The sequence below is a fragment of the Sphaerodactylus townsendi genome, linkage group LG17, assembly GCF_021028975.2.
Source record: "Sphaerodactylus townsendi isolate TG3544 linkage group LG17, MPM_Stown_v2.3, whole genome shotgun sequence".
NCBI lineage: Eukaryota > Metazoa > Chordata > Lepidosauria > Squamata > Sphaerodactylidae > Sphaerodactylus > Sphaerodactylus townsendi.
In genome coordinates, this window is record NC_059441.1 from 9,435,434 (window position 1) to 9,452,949 (window position 17,516).

The following is a 17,516-nucleotide window of genomic DNA, read 5'->3' on the forward strand; positions in this document are numbered from 1 at the left end:
GTTGCATAATTGGTGCCCTTGTGCACTTTGAGGGGCCACCACAAGTGAGCCACTGATCACACAGAAGTGACCTGTGTGTGCCCGGAACGGTGCCCTTCAAAGGGCACGTGGCTCTTGCAGGCGGAGATCGAGCTGTCCCTTTCCGCAGGTGAATTCCCTGGAGCAGGCCATGTTGGACGCACTGGTCCTGGATCGTGTGGACTTCGTGAAGCTGCTGATCGAAAACGGAGTGAACATGCAGCACTTCCTGACCATCCCTCGGCTGGAGGAGCTCTACAACACCGTGAGTTGAACTTCTGCCTGAACGCCACCTTCCTCGGGGACTGACCCCCTCTATTCCTGGGCAAGCTTCTGCCTTTATTGTCGGTATTTGCAAGTGTCTGTCACAACTCCGTTATAAAAGGGTTAATCGTTTGTATGTAAACAAGTTGCAGAGGCCACTGTTTTACAACCTGGTCTAAACCTGAGCAGCAGTGGCGTAGGGGGTTAAGAGCTCATGTATCGAATCTGGAGGAACAGGGTTTGATTCCCAGCTCTGCCGCCTGAGCTGTGGAGGCTTATCTGGGGAATTCAGATTAGCCTGTGCACTCCCACACACGCCAGCTGGGTGACCTTGGGCTAGTCACAGCTTCTCGGAGCTCTCTCGGCCCCACCCACCTCACAGGGTGTTTGTTGTGAGGGGCGAAGGGAAAGGAGTTTGTAAGCCCCTTTGAGTCTCCTCCAGGAGAGAAAGGGGGAATATAAATCCAAACTACTCCTCTTCTTCTTCCTCTTCTTCTTCCTCTTCTTCCTCCTCCTCCTCTTCTTCTTCTTCTTCTTCTTCTTTTTCTTCTTCTTCATTTATACACCAGAGCCGCATGCACAGAGGTAGCAAAAAACCCGTACTAGATACCAAAGGCCAGAAGAAGTTCTGGGGAAGGGGAAGGACAGTAGAGAAGAAAACAGCTAGAATCCAGTCCTGCTCAGATGGCACAAATTTGCTTTGAAGAATAACAGAAGTCTTTTTCTTAAGAGGTTTTCTCTCTGACTCTCTGAATGGCGCCTGCCTGCGGTTGTCTGTTTCAGAGGCTGGGTCCACCGAACTCGCTGCATCTGCTCGTCAGGGACGTGAAGAAGGTAAGTGGAACCCGCAGCCGGGATGGACTAGACATCTTTGGCCGTTGCTCTTGATCCTCAGCGGGAAGAGGGAACGTCAAGCAGCAGCATGACATTTGAGAAGAAGGTCTCAGGTGGCTTCCAAAGGGGTTTGAAGAGCAGAGGTGGCCCAGTGGTGGAGTAGCTGCTGGAATCTTAGAAGGTCCCAGATGCAATTCCTGGCATTTCCAATTGAAAGGACCAGGTGGTAGGTGATGGAGAAGGTCTCTACCTGAGAGACCCTGGAGAGCAGCTGCCAGTCAGAGTAGGAACAGCAGTGGTGTAGTGGTTACGAGCAGATGATTGAGGGACTGGAGCACCTTCCTTATGAGGAGAGGCTGCAGCGTTTGGGACTCTTTAGTTTGGAGAGGAGACGGCTGAGGGGGGATAGGATTGAAGTCTATAAAATTATGCATGGGGTAGAAAATGTGGACGGAGAGAAATGTTTCTCTCTTTCTCACAATACTAGAACCAGGGGGCATTCATTGAAAACGCTGGGGGGAAGAATTAGGACTAATAAAAGAAAACACTTCCTTTTCAATTAGCAACGTGCGGTGATTGGTGTTTGGAATATGCTGCCACAGGAGGTGTGGTGGATGGCCACTCACCTGGATAGCTTTTAAAAGGAGGCTTGGACAGATTGGAAGTTGGAGTGGAGAAGTCCATTTCATGGCTACCAATGCGTGATCCCTCTTTGGATCTGAGGTTGCAAAAGGCCTTAGCATGAGACCAGGGTGCTTTCGGGGAGCAACAGCCGCCTGAGAGAGGCCATTGCTTTCACCCTCCTGCATGTGAGCTCCCCAAAAGGCACCTGGTGGAGCCACTGCACGAAGTAGCAGAGAGCTGGGACTAGATGGATTCTGGTCTGATCCAGCTGGCTTGTTCTTATGTTCTTATGTATTCTAATCTGGAGGAACCGGGTTTGATTCCCCGCTCTGCTGCTTGAGCTGTGGAGGCTGATCTGGGGAATTCAGATTAGCCTGTGCACTCCAACACACACCAGCCGGATGACCTTGGGCTAGTCACAGTTCTTCTGAGCGCTCTCCTAGTCTCCCACCCACAATCTCTCTCACGCAGAGGCAGTGTTCTGGTTGTGAGGGGGGAAGGGCACGGAAATTGTCAGCCCCTTTGAGTCCCCTTACAGGAGAGAAAGGGGGGATATAAATCCAAACTCTTCTCCTTCTAATACTGGCTGTGACGGTTTCAGTAGAGGCACCTTCATGTGTTCTGGGATCACCTGAGAAAATGCCTGCAGATGCAATGAGGCGTTCTTTACCAGGCCCCTTCCGCACATGCAGAATAATGCATTTTCCATCCACTTGCAGTGCACTTTGCAACTGGATTTTACTGTGCGGAAGAGCAAAATCGACTTTCAAACAATTGTGGAAGTAGATTGAATGTGCATTGTTCTGCATGTGCGGAAGGGGCTCCAGAAAACAGGGTCACGGCCAGAAGCTCTGGTGGCTTCATGGAGGGAGGAGAGGCTATTGATGGTGGTTGTAATCCCTGGTGAAATGGGGGTCTTCTCAACCAGAAGAGGACAGCTACATTCCCAAAAGACCCGTTTGTTGGGTGAAACGTCCATACGTTGCGTGTTTGTGCCTGGAAAGGAAGAATCCTAGAAAGAACACCTAGTGAATGATTTGCAACATACTTTGGTAGCATATAACAATTTTTGAAGCAGTGGCGTAGGAGGTTAAGAGCTCGTGTATCTAATCTGGAGGAACCAGGTTTGATTCCCTGCTCTACCGCCTGAGCTGTAGAGGCTTATCTGGGGAATTCAGATTAGCCTGTACACTCCCACACACGCCAGCTGGGTGACCTTGGGCTAGTGACAGCTTCTCGGAGCTCTCTCAGCCCCACCTACCTCACAGGGTGTTTGTTGTGAGGGGGGAAGGGCAAGGAGATTGTCAGCCCCTTTGAGACTCCTGCAGGAGAGAAAGGGGGATATAAATCCAAACTCTTCTTCTTCTTCTTCTTCTTGAATGATGGAAATAAGTACTAATACTATACATATGCACTGAAGAGGATGCACATGCGCTGAAGAAGATTAGCGAAAACGCACTTCAGCGCGCAGGCGTCTTGCTGCTGCTCCTTTGAACCTTGCTGCTCTTTTGAACTTGCACAATTTGGCGGCAGGTGGCTGTTTCTTGAACCGGTGCCTTTTCCATGTTTTCCATTGGACTGTGAATGAAATATTTATAGAGGGAGAACCTTATGGATTCATGGAATCATTCCTGATTATATTATTTTGTGAATATTGCATATATGCACTTTAGTGTTCCTGCCCGGTGGAACACTCTCCCTCCAGCTGTCCGGGCCCTGCGGGATCTTGGTGAATTCCGCAGGGCCTGTAAGACTGAGTTGTTCCACCGGGCTTTTGGAGTGCCCAGCCGCTGATTAGGTGCCCCTTCTACTCTATTCCTCCGGTTTTCGGAGTCCCTCCTGTCATCTAGGGGACCCACTTTTTTGTTACTGGGTTCTTGTTCCCCCTTTTTTGGGGAGGGTTTAATCTGGGGTATTGCTGACGCCATTTTACTGAATCACTGCTGCGTTTTAAATATTTAAACTTTTAAACTTACATTTTAATTTAATGGGGTTTTGTTTATATACTGTATGTGGAATCCATGTTGTACACCGCCCAGAGCACTTGGGGGATTGGGCGGTATAGAAATCCCATAAATAAATAAATAGATAGATAGATAGATAGATAGATAGATAGATAGATAGATAGATAGATAGATAGATAGATAGATAGATAGATAGATAGATAGATAGATAGATAGAGATAGATAGAGATAGATAGATAGATAGATAGATAGATAGATAGATAGATAGATAGATAGATAGATAGATAGATAGATAGATAGATAGATAGAGAGATAGAGATAGATAGAGAGATAGATAGATAGATAGAGAGAGAGAGAGAGAGAGAGAGAGAGAGAGAGAGAGAGAGAGAGAGAGAGAGAGTCATTGTTGGTATTAACACTTCCTTGTGCAATCCCTGTTGCGTGGCAAGTTTTTGGGGGTTTGGCCAACCTTGTTCCTTGTTGCATGTTTGTGTCTCGCATTTCACTGCTGCCGTTGCTCGTGTTCACGTTCACACGTTTCTCCTGTCTCTCCCTCTTTCTCTCCCTTTCCATCGCATTCCCACGGCTCATTCTCATTCAGCGGTCATCTAGGGGATTTGGATGGGTTAACGTCGAGGTGAATAACTCGCGGGGAACGTAACGTCTCTGTCGTAGTTGGTGATTCATGTCATGCTTTGTGTAGACTAGACAACCACCCCCTCTCACACTCCCTCGTCCGCGCAAGCACGAAAAACAAGAGCGAGCGAGAAGGATTCCGATTAAACAGTGAAGCGATTGTGATCCGATCATGGTTCCAGGACCTCTGCCAGATTTTAATGTAACTATCCGATCCGCCACAATATGCCAGCGGAGGTTATACAATGTGCATGTTTACCAGCTCTGGATTAATCAAAAGCCTGCTCGGTTATCTTGACACTGTGAGACACACAATGGACAGCAGTTTGATAAACCCCCTTTTTAATATGCCATTAAAGGTTGAATCGAGTTGATAAACCCCTTTGGACAGACAGGCCTCTCAGGTCCCTGGAATCCATGCCCTACAACAGTGGTGGCGAACCTATGGCACGGGTGCCAGAGGTGGCACTCAGAGCCCTCTCTGTGGGCACGCGCAAACAGAGTGCCCCCCCCCACATCTAGGCTGGCCTGGGCTGCTGGGCTCGATTATTAGCATTAAATCTAAGACCCAGTTTTGGGGAAGCAGTGTAGGTAGCCCTGTCAAGTGCTGTTAAACCCCACTGATTTTCATGCAAAGAACTAAAGCATGATCCTTTACCTGGGAGTAAGCTCGGTTGCTGGCAATGGGGCTTGCTTCTGAGTAAACCCTCCTAGGGTCGTGATTCACCCGTTGGAAGAGTTGCACGGTTGCTTCAAAGCAAAGCCACCGACTACCACCAAGCCTACTCCCGAGTAACGCACGCCTCGGAGACCACCGTTTTTTCTAAACTAAAACCTCAGTATTCAGGTTAAATTGCCGTGTGGGCACTTTGCGATAAATAAGTGGGTTTTGGGTTGCAATTTGGGCACTCGGTCTCGAAAAGGTTCGCCATCACTGCCCTATGAGAGACTTAGGGAGCTGGGGGTGTTCAGTTTGGTGAAGAGAAGGTTAAGAGGTGACACGATAGCCATGTTGAGATATTTGAAGGGATGTCATGTTGGGGAGGGAGCAAGCTTGTTTTCTGCTGCTCCAGAGACTAGGGTCAGGAGTCATGGTTTCAAGGTGAAGGTTCAAGAACTTCCTGACTGTCAGGGCTGTGGAATTCACTACCTCGGAGTGTGGTGGAGTCTTGTTCTTTGGAGGTTTTTAAAGAGAGGCTGGGTGGCCATCTGTCAGGAGTGCTTTGGCTGTGTGTTCCTGCATGGCAGGGGGTTGGACTTGATGGCCCCTGGGGGTCTCTTCCAACTCTATGATTCTATGTCGAAACACATATGGCTTGGAAGAGGACCACAGAGGCACCCTGTTTTTAAAACTGGTGCCAAACTGAGAAGAAGGGCACTGCCCACTTTTGAATCCGATGCCCAACTTCCATTTCCCCCAGCGGTATAAAAAGTATAATCGAAGTTCTTCAGTCCCCCTAGCTCCGAAAGAACTGAATCTTGAAGGAGAAATTCCCAGCCCGGTGAGCTACCTAGTCAAAGAGGGTGTGAGCTTATTCGTGTGGATGTTTTAGAGTAAGTGGCCGCAGGCTTGAACGTGCCAGGGTGTTTTGGGCGAACACAAGAGAAGTCCTTTCAAAGTCTGACCCTGCCTGCCTCGTGGAGAAGATGCCACCGGCTCTTCCAGATGGTCCCCAAGAAAGGCCTTCAAGCTCAGCTGGTCTTGGTCTTGGTGGGGGGCAGACAGAAGGATGGTTTCCCAGGCTCTCTTTGGGCAGGCTGTCGACGGAAAATGGCTCTGTGCGCCTCTCATTTGGGGTTTCTCTCATTTGGGGTTCCACAGGGAAACCTGCCCCCCGATTATCACATCAGCCTCATCGACATTGGCCTCGTGCTGGAGTACCTAATGGGCGGAGCCTATCGCTGCAACTACACACGGAAGACTTTCCGAACCCTTTACAACAACTTGTTCGGGCCGAAGAGGGTAAGGATCGGCCTTTCTGTCTCTTCTTTCCCCGACTCGTCAATCTCTCCATGTGCATTAGAATTGCCAACCTCCAGATGGTTACTGGAGATTACAACTCATGTCCAGACTACACAGAACAGTTTCCTGGGAGAAAGCAATTGCTTTGGAGGCTGGCCTCTGTGGCATTATACCAGCTGAAGTCCCTTCTCTTCCCCATACCTCTTCGCTCCCCAGATAGAGGTAGAGCCAATGGGGTGCAGTGGTTAAGAGCAGGTGGATTCTAATGTGGAGAACCGGGTTTGATTCCCCGCTCCTCCACCTGAGTGGCGGAGGCTTATCTGGTGAACCAGATGTGTTTCCGCACTCCTACATTCCTGCTGGGTGACCTTGGGCTAGTCACAGTTCTCTCAGAACTCTCTAAGCTCCACCTACCTCACAAGGTGCCTGTTGTGAGGAGAGGAAGGGACTAGGAGGTTGTAAGGCACCTTGAGTCTCCTTGCAGGAGAGAAAGGTGGGATATAAATCCAAACTCCTCCTCCTCTTCTTCAGAGCTCTTTGAAATGAGAAGTAGTGGACCATGTAGGCCATAGGTGTCAAACTCGCGGCCCTCCAGATGTTATGGACTACAGTTCCCATCATCCCCTGCCAGCATCATGCTGGCAGGGGATGATGGGAACTGTAGCCCATAACATCTGGAGGGCCGCGAGTTTGACACCTGTGATGTAGGCCTTCCAGAGCTGCTTAGAGAATTTACTAACTGTATCATTTCTTTTCTTCTTTGTGTTTTTAACGCGTGAAGCCCAAAGCTCTTAAACTTCTCGGGATGGAGGTAAGTGGTTCGTGTCGCGTGAGAATATGTCCTTCCATCCCCATCCCCCCCCCCCCACTCCTTTTTCAGTTTAAGGTGCAAATCAGATGCGTTAAGACTGATGGCAAAGTCAGGAGGACCGTTTCGTTCTAGATCACAGGAGGAGATCCTCCTATAAGTGACCGGGGAACATCCTTGTAGCTTTGATCTGGCTGGCTTCTCCGATTTTGCTAGCTGCTCCTGAAGAGCAACCACAGAGGATGTCCAGAAGAGACATTAAGCTGTATAGGGCGCACTTCTGAAAAAAACCATCACAGGAAAACTTTAGGGGTTTCCTACTTATTTTCCTGGGAAACAGGTGGGCCAAATCACATCTTTTTCTCTCTTTCTCACAAATTTTTCTCTCTTTCTCACAATACTAGAACCAGGGGGCATTCATTGAAAATGCTGGGGGGAAGAATTAGGACTAATAAAAGGAAACACTTCTTCACGCAACGTGTGATTGGTGTTTGGAATATGCTGCCACAGGAGGTGGTGATGGCCACTAACCTGGACAGCTTTAAAAAGGGCTTGGACAGATTTATGGAGGAGAAGTCGATCTATGGCTACCAATCTTGATCCTCCTTGATCTCAGATTGCTAATGCCTGAGCAGACCAGGTGCTCAGGAGCAGCAGCAGCAGAAGGCCATTGCTTTCACATCCTGCAGGTGAGCTCCCAAAGGCACCCTGGGTGGGCTACTCGCTAGGTAGCAGAATGCTGGACTAGATGGACTCTGGTCTGATCCAGCAGGCTCTTTCTTATGTTCTTAAGGCCCTTGCTTTCACCTCCTGCATGTGAGCTCCCAAAGGCACCTGGTGGGCCACTGCGAGTAGCAGAATGCTGGACTAGATGGACTCTGGTCTGATCCAGCAGGCTAGTTCTTATGTTCTTATGTTCTTATCTAACTAATTGCTCACTTTTTAAAACGAGCAACAGATGTGACTGTGTAGACCAAAAAAAGCTGGCAAGTCCCCTAAATCCCACCCCCTGCCCCCCAAGGAACAAGAACCGATAGTTAAATATTATATTATATTATATTATATTATATTATATTTATACATACATACATACATACATACATACATACATACATACATACATACATACATACTTTTGACTTTTTGGCTGCCCTCCCCCAAAGGGCTCAGGGTCGGCTTACAACATGGTAAAACTATAATCCATATATTACATTGATTATAATTGATTATATTGCCTATTGATTATATTGCATATTGCAATACGTTTATATTGTTTATTATTATTATTATACACATAACAACACAGCACAAGTGTCTGGAATTCATCTCTGAATATCCGTAGGTCAACTTCCCAAAGGACCCTAGGATATTAGAGGTATTTGCGTAGAATGTGTGCAGTTCCTAGAAGTGCTGCTTTCTGCAGCAAGGTGGACTGATGTTCTGTCCAAGTTTCTAAGGCTTTCCAGATGTTTTTCAAGATTTCCTTTGGGATTCTCTCCTAGAGCACCGAGCTACTCAGTGGGATTACTGTTGTTCTTTTCTGCCACAATCGGTTCCAACTTCAGATTTGCTTAGGTCCTTGTATTTTGTGATCTTTTCCAGCTCTTTGTCCCTCTACTCCTCTGCTGTCAACTGGCACAGTAACATCTATGATCCAAAACATGTTTTTTCTCTATCACTTTCTATTGTTATGGTCTGGGGTGTTGTGTGCCAGGTGTCTGTCTGTTTGTATTCTAAAGTCCCAGAGTATTTTTGCTTCTTCATTTCCTGTGGTCTTCTCTGGCTTGTGCTCGTACCAGGTCTTGCTACAGGGCAGGCCGTACTTTTTGCAAAGGTTCCAGTGATTATTATTATTATTATTATTATTATTATTATTATTATTATTATTATTATTATTATTATTATTATTATTATTATTATTATTATTATTAGACAGCCCTGCCCCCGAAGGTCTGAGGGCGGGTTTACAGGCAACCAAACACAATACATTGCAACTAAAACAATTGAATAATCCCAATTAAAACAATAAATACAATAAAAACAGTAGCAGCAATAACCTTTCCATAATTAATAAATTAGGTGGATGATGTCCGGTAAAACCCCGGGAGGGGACTAGCAGATTTTCAGATAAGTGAATGCTGTCCTTGCCTACTGAGTCAACAAAGTGAAGGAAAGGAGCAAGATGTTTAAAGGACAGCAGCTCTGAGAAAACTTGGTCGTGTTTTGTCCGTCGAGATTGGTGATTCTGGTCCTTTAACTGTGTTTTTTACAATGGCCGTGCGTCTGGACGTTAAAAGCACTGGGAACACAGTGGCTTTCAGTGATGCTGTTGATGGTGCTGTGTGGATTCTCTATCAAAGCTAAGTGAACATCTGTTCCAGATGTTCGGCACGCCAAGTGCACGTGACAGGAAATGGCTGGATTGGGCCGACTGTGCATACCAGGGCCGCCTCGTTCCACTATCAAGCTATTAAACCATACATTTGTGTGTGTTTTTTTTAAAGACTATCTCAGGCTTTTAGGTGATCATTTAGACTATTAGGATGAACGACAACAAAAATGTGACCACGCAGGAAACGCATCAGCCGCTATTGAAAACGGGCACAAGTCCGCATTGTTATATCACAGTTTAAATCAGCCGTAAAATATAAAAATACAAAGCAGAGCTTGCCGGCCCGAAAAGCTGGTAAGCAGCTTTGCGCTGTACAAAGGAAGCACAGACGAGGGCTTAATCTTCTTTGGAATCTCTTTGTCTTTTCGGGGAAGCGACGGGGACCGCGTGCTCATCCCTGCCAAGACGAGAGGAGGCTAGATTTAAAGACCCCGAAAAGGGGGGACGGCGGACGATCACGGAGATGCGCCTCTATGTGTCAGTCGAGGCCATGCTGTTGCGCGTAGCTCTGGAAAGCTGGTCTGCTTGGACAGAGCTGGCCACTGAGTTAACAGGGGAAGTGACCAGAATCCCAGCACAAGAGGAGCAGTGAAGGAGAGAATTCCGCACATGCAGAATAATGCACTTTCAATTAGCTTTCAATGCACTTTGCAGCTGGATTTTACTGTGCGGAATAGCAAAACTCGCTTGCAAACAGTTGTGAAAGTGGATTGAAAGTGCATTATTCCACATGTGCAGGAGGGGCCCTGGATGGAGGGTGGGAAGGACTAGGAGGTTAAGAGCTCGTGTATCTAATCTGGAGGAACTGGGTTTGATTCCCCGCTCTGCCGCCTGAGCTGTGGAGGCTTATCTGGGGAATTCAGATTAGCTTGTACACTCCCACACACGCCAGCTGGGAGACCTTGGGCTAGTCACAGTTCTTCGGAGCTCTCTCAGCCCCACCTACCTCACAGGGGGTTTGTTGTGGGCGTGGGGGATGGAAAGGAGATTGTAAGCCCCTTTGAGCCTCCTGCAGGAGATAAAGGGGGGATATGAATCCAAACTCCTCCTCCTCCTCCTCCTCCTCCTCCTCCTCCTCCTCCTCTTCTTCTTCTTCTTCTTCTTCTTCTTCTTCTTCCTCTTCTTCTTCCTCTTCTTTTTCTTGGCACACAGAAGGTCCCAGGTTTGATTCCCCGCTCTGCCACTTGAGCCGCGGAGGCTTATCTGGAGGACCAGATTAGCTTGTGCACTCCGACGCACGTCAGCTGGGTGACCTTGGGCTAGTCCCGGTTCTTTGGAGCTCTCTGAGCCTCACCCACCTCACAGGGTATTCATTGTTGGGGGGGGAAGGAAGAGGAGATTGTAAGCCCCTTTGATTCTGCTTACAGGAGAGAAAGGGGGGATATAAATCCAAACTCTTCTTCTCCTTCTTCAGGTGTGAAATTTCCATTCTTAGACTTTAGGTTCAACGGTTAGGAACTAGATTTCTTCCTTCAAAGACTGACCTCTTTTTTTTTCCAGCTGTGGTTCCTCCCCGCCTTCTAAGGCACCTGCAGCCCTATTGGTTGTTCCCTTCAGGTCCTTCTGTGCTGGTTGCTGAATTAATGCTCGACCCATCTTGACATGAAAGGAAACTGGGCAGCCCTGCCTTGCCTTGGGGTTTTTTTAAAACTAAGGTGAACAAGCCCCTTCTGTGTCTGTAAGGATTCTTTTCATCCTCTTCTCCTTTTGCTTGTGTTTTCGCTCATCCCTCTGCACGGCTGCCGAAAATTAAACACTGATCTGTATTTTGTTGGTACCATAAACGATTCCTCTGGTGCTTGACAAATTTCTGCTGGAAAAGACCCAATTTTGTTCTGAACTGGAGGCACGCTTCGTTTTTTGCGCCCCGCATGGTTTACTGTTACCATATGTGCATGAGTGAGAATTATCACCCGCTGAGGAGCTCATCGCGTGTGCTTCTGCATGAGTTCCTGTTAGGTATGAGCCTCCTTTCAGGAAGATAATTGAGTCCTGCTTCTGCATGCTTCGGTTGCGCTCGGCACGGAAACGTTCTTTGGCTTCAGCAGAGGTTGAGCGGAAACAGGAAGGGTTCATACAACCTCTTCAGGGTCACAGACACCCTCCGTAGTGTCACGGTCCTATGGCCCTGTTCTGATTGGCCAAGGGGGTGCAAATTGGCAAATGCGCTTTTGTATGGAATTCTTTTCCCGTCCGGCATCTTCCAGCCTTGCTTGGGACTTTTCGTCAGCTTTTTTTATTCTTCCCAAGTGGAAAAACAAGCGAGAAATCTTAGTACAGTTCTCTTAGCAGAATAAGTTCTGAGATGGAAAATAGTTAGCTGAACTATGCATTAGCTGGAAACATGTGATATTATGCAACCAGTATTATTAGGAAGCTGAAGTATGTGAACATGGAGTTTACAAATTTCATCTCCAAAAAGGGGCGTGTCATGGAATGATGCTATCGCTACAGTAAAGGGAAGTCACATATGACTGTGAAAAGCATCTTTGCCTTTTGATCTCCTGGAGGGAGGACAGGAAACTATGCAGAGGTGATAGGATGAAACTTCAAAGGCCTAAGTTACCTCATGGCCTGAACAGAGTTTTCCTGAGAGGGGGAAAACAAAGGTTTTTGAATTCCATCTTGAGACGTCTCTGGGCCATGGGTTCCCAGAATGGGGACAAAGAACCAAAAGGAATGTAACCAGTTGAGCAATCTCTTACTGCATTTATGTTTTATTTCTTTGTTTTATTTATTTTTATTTATTATTTGGATTTGTAGATTGGTAGAGTCCCTGAAGGGCTCTGGGCGGTGCACAACAATATCCACATGTGTACATCATTACAATCAGTGCAATTACTAAAACCAATAAAATCCATTAAAAGCAGCGGTCAGTACAAAGGTATCAGGCGTCCCAAAACCCAATTTATTTAAAGGCCTCCCTGAGAAGAGGGAGCGGCCGGACTCCCTCTAAGAGGGTAGCATAAGGTGGTAAAATAAATATGTAAGGGGGGGGCGCAAGTTTTGAACTTTTACAATAAATCCTTGAACAATCAGCTAGTCTGGAGTCATGGGGAGGGAAAAGAACCCAAGACCGAGATGAGATAAGAGTGGCTCTCCCAAGCTTAATCTCAGCCTCAGTTGTCATAAGTTCCTTTTAAAGTTTCATTGTCCTCTCTCCCAGGAGCCCCTGGCAGAGAGATGCTTTCTAGTCAAACCCCTCAGGTGGAATCCCAAATCCTTTGTTTTCACCTCCCCAGGAAAACCCCGCCCTGCCACGAGGTAAATCTAACCTTTTGGATTCTACTGGTCAAATTTGAATGGCATTTCCTGGGATCAAAGCCCTTTCGCCATCTTTGTGTGACTTCCTTGCTTCAGCAATAGGATCTTTCCATCACACATAGGGTTTTTTGGGAGTTTGGGAATTACTGAATGAATCGGAACCCTTGGATCTCAAACGGGTGCCTTCTCTTGTCGATTCAGCGGCGTCCTGCTGTTGCCAACTGATTTGAGCATAGGGTGATGTACGGACCATGCATGGTTGTGACTTTGAACATTTTAACGGTTAGCATGATTTGGAAGCGCATGCCGAGGATTAAACGGAGGCCTGAGTCGGACTGGCAGGCCTGGTGGGTATCTAATGCGGGTTCGTTCCCACAGGACGATGAGCCTCCGACCAAGGGCAAGAAGAAGAAGAAGAAGAAAGAAGAGGAAATCGACATTGACGTATTTGACGAATTCCCGAGCTGAGGTCAGCCGGTTCCAGTAAATTCCCTTCCACGAAGTATTGATGGGTGTGTGGGCCGTGGCTGGATGAAACTTGGTACGAAGCGATGGCCCTCTTCCTTTGGCAGCGGGGAGAGGAAACGATGGCTAAGGCGCTGGTGGCCTGCAAGCTCTACAAGGCCATGGCCCACGAGTCTTCGGAGAGCGAGCTGGTCGACGACATCTCCCAGGACCTAGACAACAACTCCAAGTGAGTCGGTTTGACGGGACAGCACACCCTGTGACAACCGAGCGATCTGGAAGTTCCCGTCAATCAAACTCCTCTTGGGAATGGGGGTGATAGGCCAACATGTATGGTGGACGAGCTGAGAGCCAGCGTGGCATAGTGGTTAAGAGCAGGGGCACTCTCATCTGGAGAACCGGGTTTGATTCCCCGCTCCGGCGCTTGAGCTGTGGAGGCTGATCTGGGGAACTGGATTAGCTTGTGCACTCCAGCACATGCCAGCTGGGTGACCTTAGGCTAGTCACAGTTCTTTGGAGCGCTCTCAGCCCCACCCACCTCACAGGGTGTTTGTTGGGAGCAGGAAGGGAAAGGAGATTGTCAGCTCCTTTGAGTCTCCTGCAGGAGAGAAAGGGCGGTATAAATCCAAACTCTTCTTCTTCTTCTTAACTGGGTTTCCAACATGGTACTTGTGAGCATCAAGGAAAACACTGGGACCTTTCTTGGTGCCCACCACGTGTTTTTAGAAGGTGGGTCGGCTTTTGCCCAGCAGGGTACCTAATTTGTCACTTGAAGTCCTGATTGGCTGTGCAGATTAAAATAGTGTTTCCATCTATCATTCTTCATTCTCTCTCTCTCTCTCTCTCTCTCTCTCTCTCTCTCTCTCTGTGTGTGTGTGGGGGTGTGGGGGTGGGTGTTTAATAACCCCTCTTCTCCCACACGCTTGGAATTCTTCTGTATAGTTGGCTATGCCTTTTGGGGCAGCCATTTTGTGCCATGTTTGTTAGCCGCACTTTATATTAAATAGAAGAGAAGAAGAAGAGTTTGGATTTATCTCCCCCCTTTCTCTCCTGCAGGAGACTCAAAGGGGCTGACAATCTCCTTTCCCATCCCCCCCACCCACAACAAACACCCTGTGAGGTGGGTGGGTCTGAGAGAGCTCTGAGAAGCTGTGACTAGCCCAAGGTCACCCAGCTGGTGTGTGTGGGAGTGCACAGGCTAATCTGAATTCCCCAGAGAAGCCTCCACAGCTCAGGTGGCAGAACTGGGAATCAAACCCGGTTCCTCCAGATTAGATACACGAGCTCTTAACCTCCTACGCCACTGCTTTAACATTGTTTATCTACATGGCGTATATTTCCTTGTAGCCAGCAGGACTGTGTTTTATTTTGCTTGCTTTCCCCAGGGATTTTGGCCAGCTGGCAGTGGAGCTGTTGGACCAGTCTTATAAGCACGACGAACAGGTGGCCATGAAACTCCTCACCTACGAGCTGAAAAACTGGAGCAACTCCACCTGCCTGAAGCTCGCCGTGGCCGCCAAGCACAGGGACTTCATCGCGCACACCTGCAGCCAGATGCTCCTGACCGACATGTGGATGGGGAGGCTGCGCATGCGCAAAAACCCAGGCCTTAAGGTCGGCGTGAGCCTCGCGGGGCGAGAGCGTGTTCGTTTGCTTGCTTGCTTGCTTGATAACACTTATTTCTTCCTTGTGGAGCTCAAGGCGGCTTACAAACCACCGTTTAAACTCATCAAATAAAAATACATGGGAAACGCCAAACCGATATTTTTGAAAATCGCTACTCAGGATTGCTAGTAAATGTCACTAAATGCTGTCCTTATTGTGTCCGTTGTGAACTGCCTCCTGGCGATCGAAAGCAAAGGGGGCCGGGCACATCTCTTTGGGAAGGCTGGTCCAAAGACATGTGTTGAATCTGAAGCTATGAATGCTTGAGAGTTCTTGAGGGTGCAGAGGATACTTGAGGGCGCAGAGGGATTTTGAGGGTGCAGAGCAGAGGTGGGATCCAGCAGGTTCTCACCAGTTCCCGAGAGTGGGCTACTAATTATTTGTGCGTGCCGAGAGGGGGTTACTAATTGGGTCCGCTTTTCCGTTAGAAATTCCATTAGGTCCAAAAACCATCAAGTCCTGTTGTTTCCTGTGTGGCTGGTTAGCGAAGGTAGAAAACGGGATTATTCTCCCTGTTGGGCTGTTTTAAAAACATGTTTTAGAAATAGGGTACAGTTCCTTGTTTAAGGAAAGTATCCTTCTTTTGATTTCTCGGAACAAAATTAAGTATTTGAAAGTATTAAGTATTTGACAGGCAGTCAATTAGAGGAGAAGTCGTTGTTTCTGTTGGCAGTAGACGATAGGACTTGCTATCATGAGTTTAAATTATGGACAGAAAGATACCAGCTGGAAATTAGGAACTTTTTTTTACAGTAAGAGTTTTTTACAGTAACAGAGAAATTATCAATGCCCCACCCCCGGAATGCCCGGCCACGCCCCCGTCGTGCCCCGCCCAGCCCCATTGGGGCTACGCCCCTGTTTGAATCCCACCACCACGGGAACCTGTTACTAAAATTTTTGGATCCCACCACTGGTGCAGAGGATACTTGAGGGTGCAGAGGGGTCTTGAGGGTGCAGAGAAGCTGCCCTATGAGGAAACACTATGGGACGGGATGGGGTGGAGATTATGTTAGAGAAAAAGCACCAAGGGAAGGAACTGGGTTTATAAAGGAAGGCCAGGATAAAAATGCCCCTAATGTACAACTGGAAAAGCATCCCCCCCCCGCCCCCCGATCTTAACAGCAACTGACATATGTGCAAATGTACCATCAAGTTGCAACCAACTTGCGGTGACCCCAGCAAGGGGCTTTCGAAGCAGGCAAAAAAGTGGAGCTGGTCCCCCGTGGCCTTCCGCTGCAGAGTGTTCCTTGGCGGTTTCCCATCCAAGTGCAACTTCTGCTTAGCTTCTGAGATCCGACCGGATCAGACGATGCCGCCTTCCCTCCTATCAGCCACTTTGATTTTATTATTTCTAACGTATATAGATATCTAAAGGCCGACACATTTATTCCTTCTTCTGCAGGTTATCATGGGCATCCTCCTGCCACCCACCATCTTGTTCTTAGAGTTCCGAACCTCCGATGACTATTCCTACCAGTCGTCCCGGGAAAACGAAGGCGCCAAGGACAAAGAGGAGGATAATGCGGTCAGCGGTGCCACTACCCTGCTTTTAAAATTTGAACTGCTTGTTCCTTTAGCTCCATTGTTGCTTCCAGTCAAACAAGTTTCGTAGGCTTTCGAAGGAACACAAAAACCTGGAAAACCTGTTTGATCAGAAACAAGAGAAATGGATATCACAAGGAAGAATTTTGTGCCTCTTTTTATTGTATTTGTATTTATTGGGTTTATAGACCACCCTCCCCCAAAGGGCTCAGGGCGGTGAACAACATATAACAGAGAACAATAATAAATTAAAATCCAATAAATATAAGTTAATATGGCTCTAATAATAAACCCTATCTTATTAAAAATACAACATTATTAAACTTAGCATTAAACTAACATTAAAACAAGATGGCGCCAGCTTCAGTTTACCCAGAGCCCCAGAGGGGGGATGAGGCGGTGGATCCACTTGATATTATAATAAAGGAGAAGGAGGAGAGGGAGGGGGCTCTGGGTAATATGTGCTTTAAAAAGATCCCTAGTGGCTATTACCCATTTTTCTGTCATTTTCTCTCTCTTTGTCAATAACTTTGTCAGGAACTCTAGAGAAGAACTCTAGGGGTTAAAAAAACCCCACAATAATAAAAATAAGCCTTGGTTGTCTTTTAGGATGGAAATGTTGATACCGGTTCCCGAAAAGGCGATGAAGAAGACGGAGATAAAAAGCAGAGGAACCTTCCTATTGGGACAAAGATCTACGAATTCTATAATGCCCCTATTGTCAAGTTCTGGTTTTACACGGTATGAAAAAATTGCATCTTGTGTGAAAACATAATTTGCTCTTCCCGAGCGAATGGCAAAACACTTTTTTTTTTTTTTTTTTGCGGGGGGAAAGTCATAGGAAGTTCCTTTTCTTCTTTCCCAGATCTCCTACCTGGGTTACTTGATGCTGTTCAATTATATCATCTTGGTACGGATGGACCGCTGGCCGTCGGTCCAGGAATGGGTGGTCATCTCTTACATCGTGACGCTGGCCTTGGAGAAAGTAAGAGAGGTAAGGGGGAAATGTCCACTTCTATGCCTGTGGAATAGCTCACCGTTATTTTTAAACTGTACCTAACTGATTCTGCCTGTAGC

The 17,516-nt window shown here is 47.4% G+C and overlaps 1 protein-coding gene across 1 annotated transcript in view; it reads left to right on the forward strand.

Annotated features, from left to right (window-relative positions):
- Positions 1 to 17,516, forward strand: part of TRPM1 (transient receptor potential cation channel subfamily M member 1) — a 69,592-nt gene that overhangs the window by 36,158 nt on the left and 15,918 nt on the right. Inside the window, 12 exon segments of the mRNA XM_048519624.1 lie at positions 149 to 283; positions 1,066 to 1,116; positions 4,306 to 4,341; positions 6,163 to 6,303; positions 7,085 to 7,114; positions 13,146 to 13,220; positions 13,222 to 13,296; positions 13,298 to 13,461; positions 14,618 to 14,846; positions 16,300 to 16,422; positions 17,049 to 17,180; positions 17,305 to 17,433. Of these exon segments, the coding sequence (XP_048375581.1) occupies positions 149 to 283; positions 1,066 to 1,116; positions 4,306 to 4,341; positions 6,163 to 6,303; positions 7,085 to 7,114; positions 13,146 to 13,220; positions 13,222 to 13,296; positions 13,298 to 13,461; positions 14,618 to 14,846; positions 16,300 to 16,422; positions 17,049 to 17,180; positions 17,305 to 17,433 (1,320 nt within the window).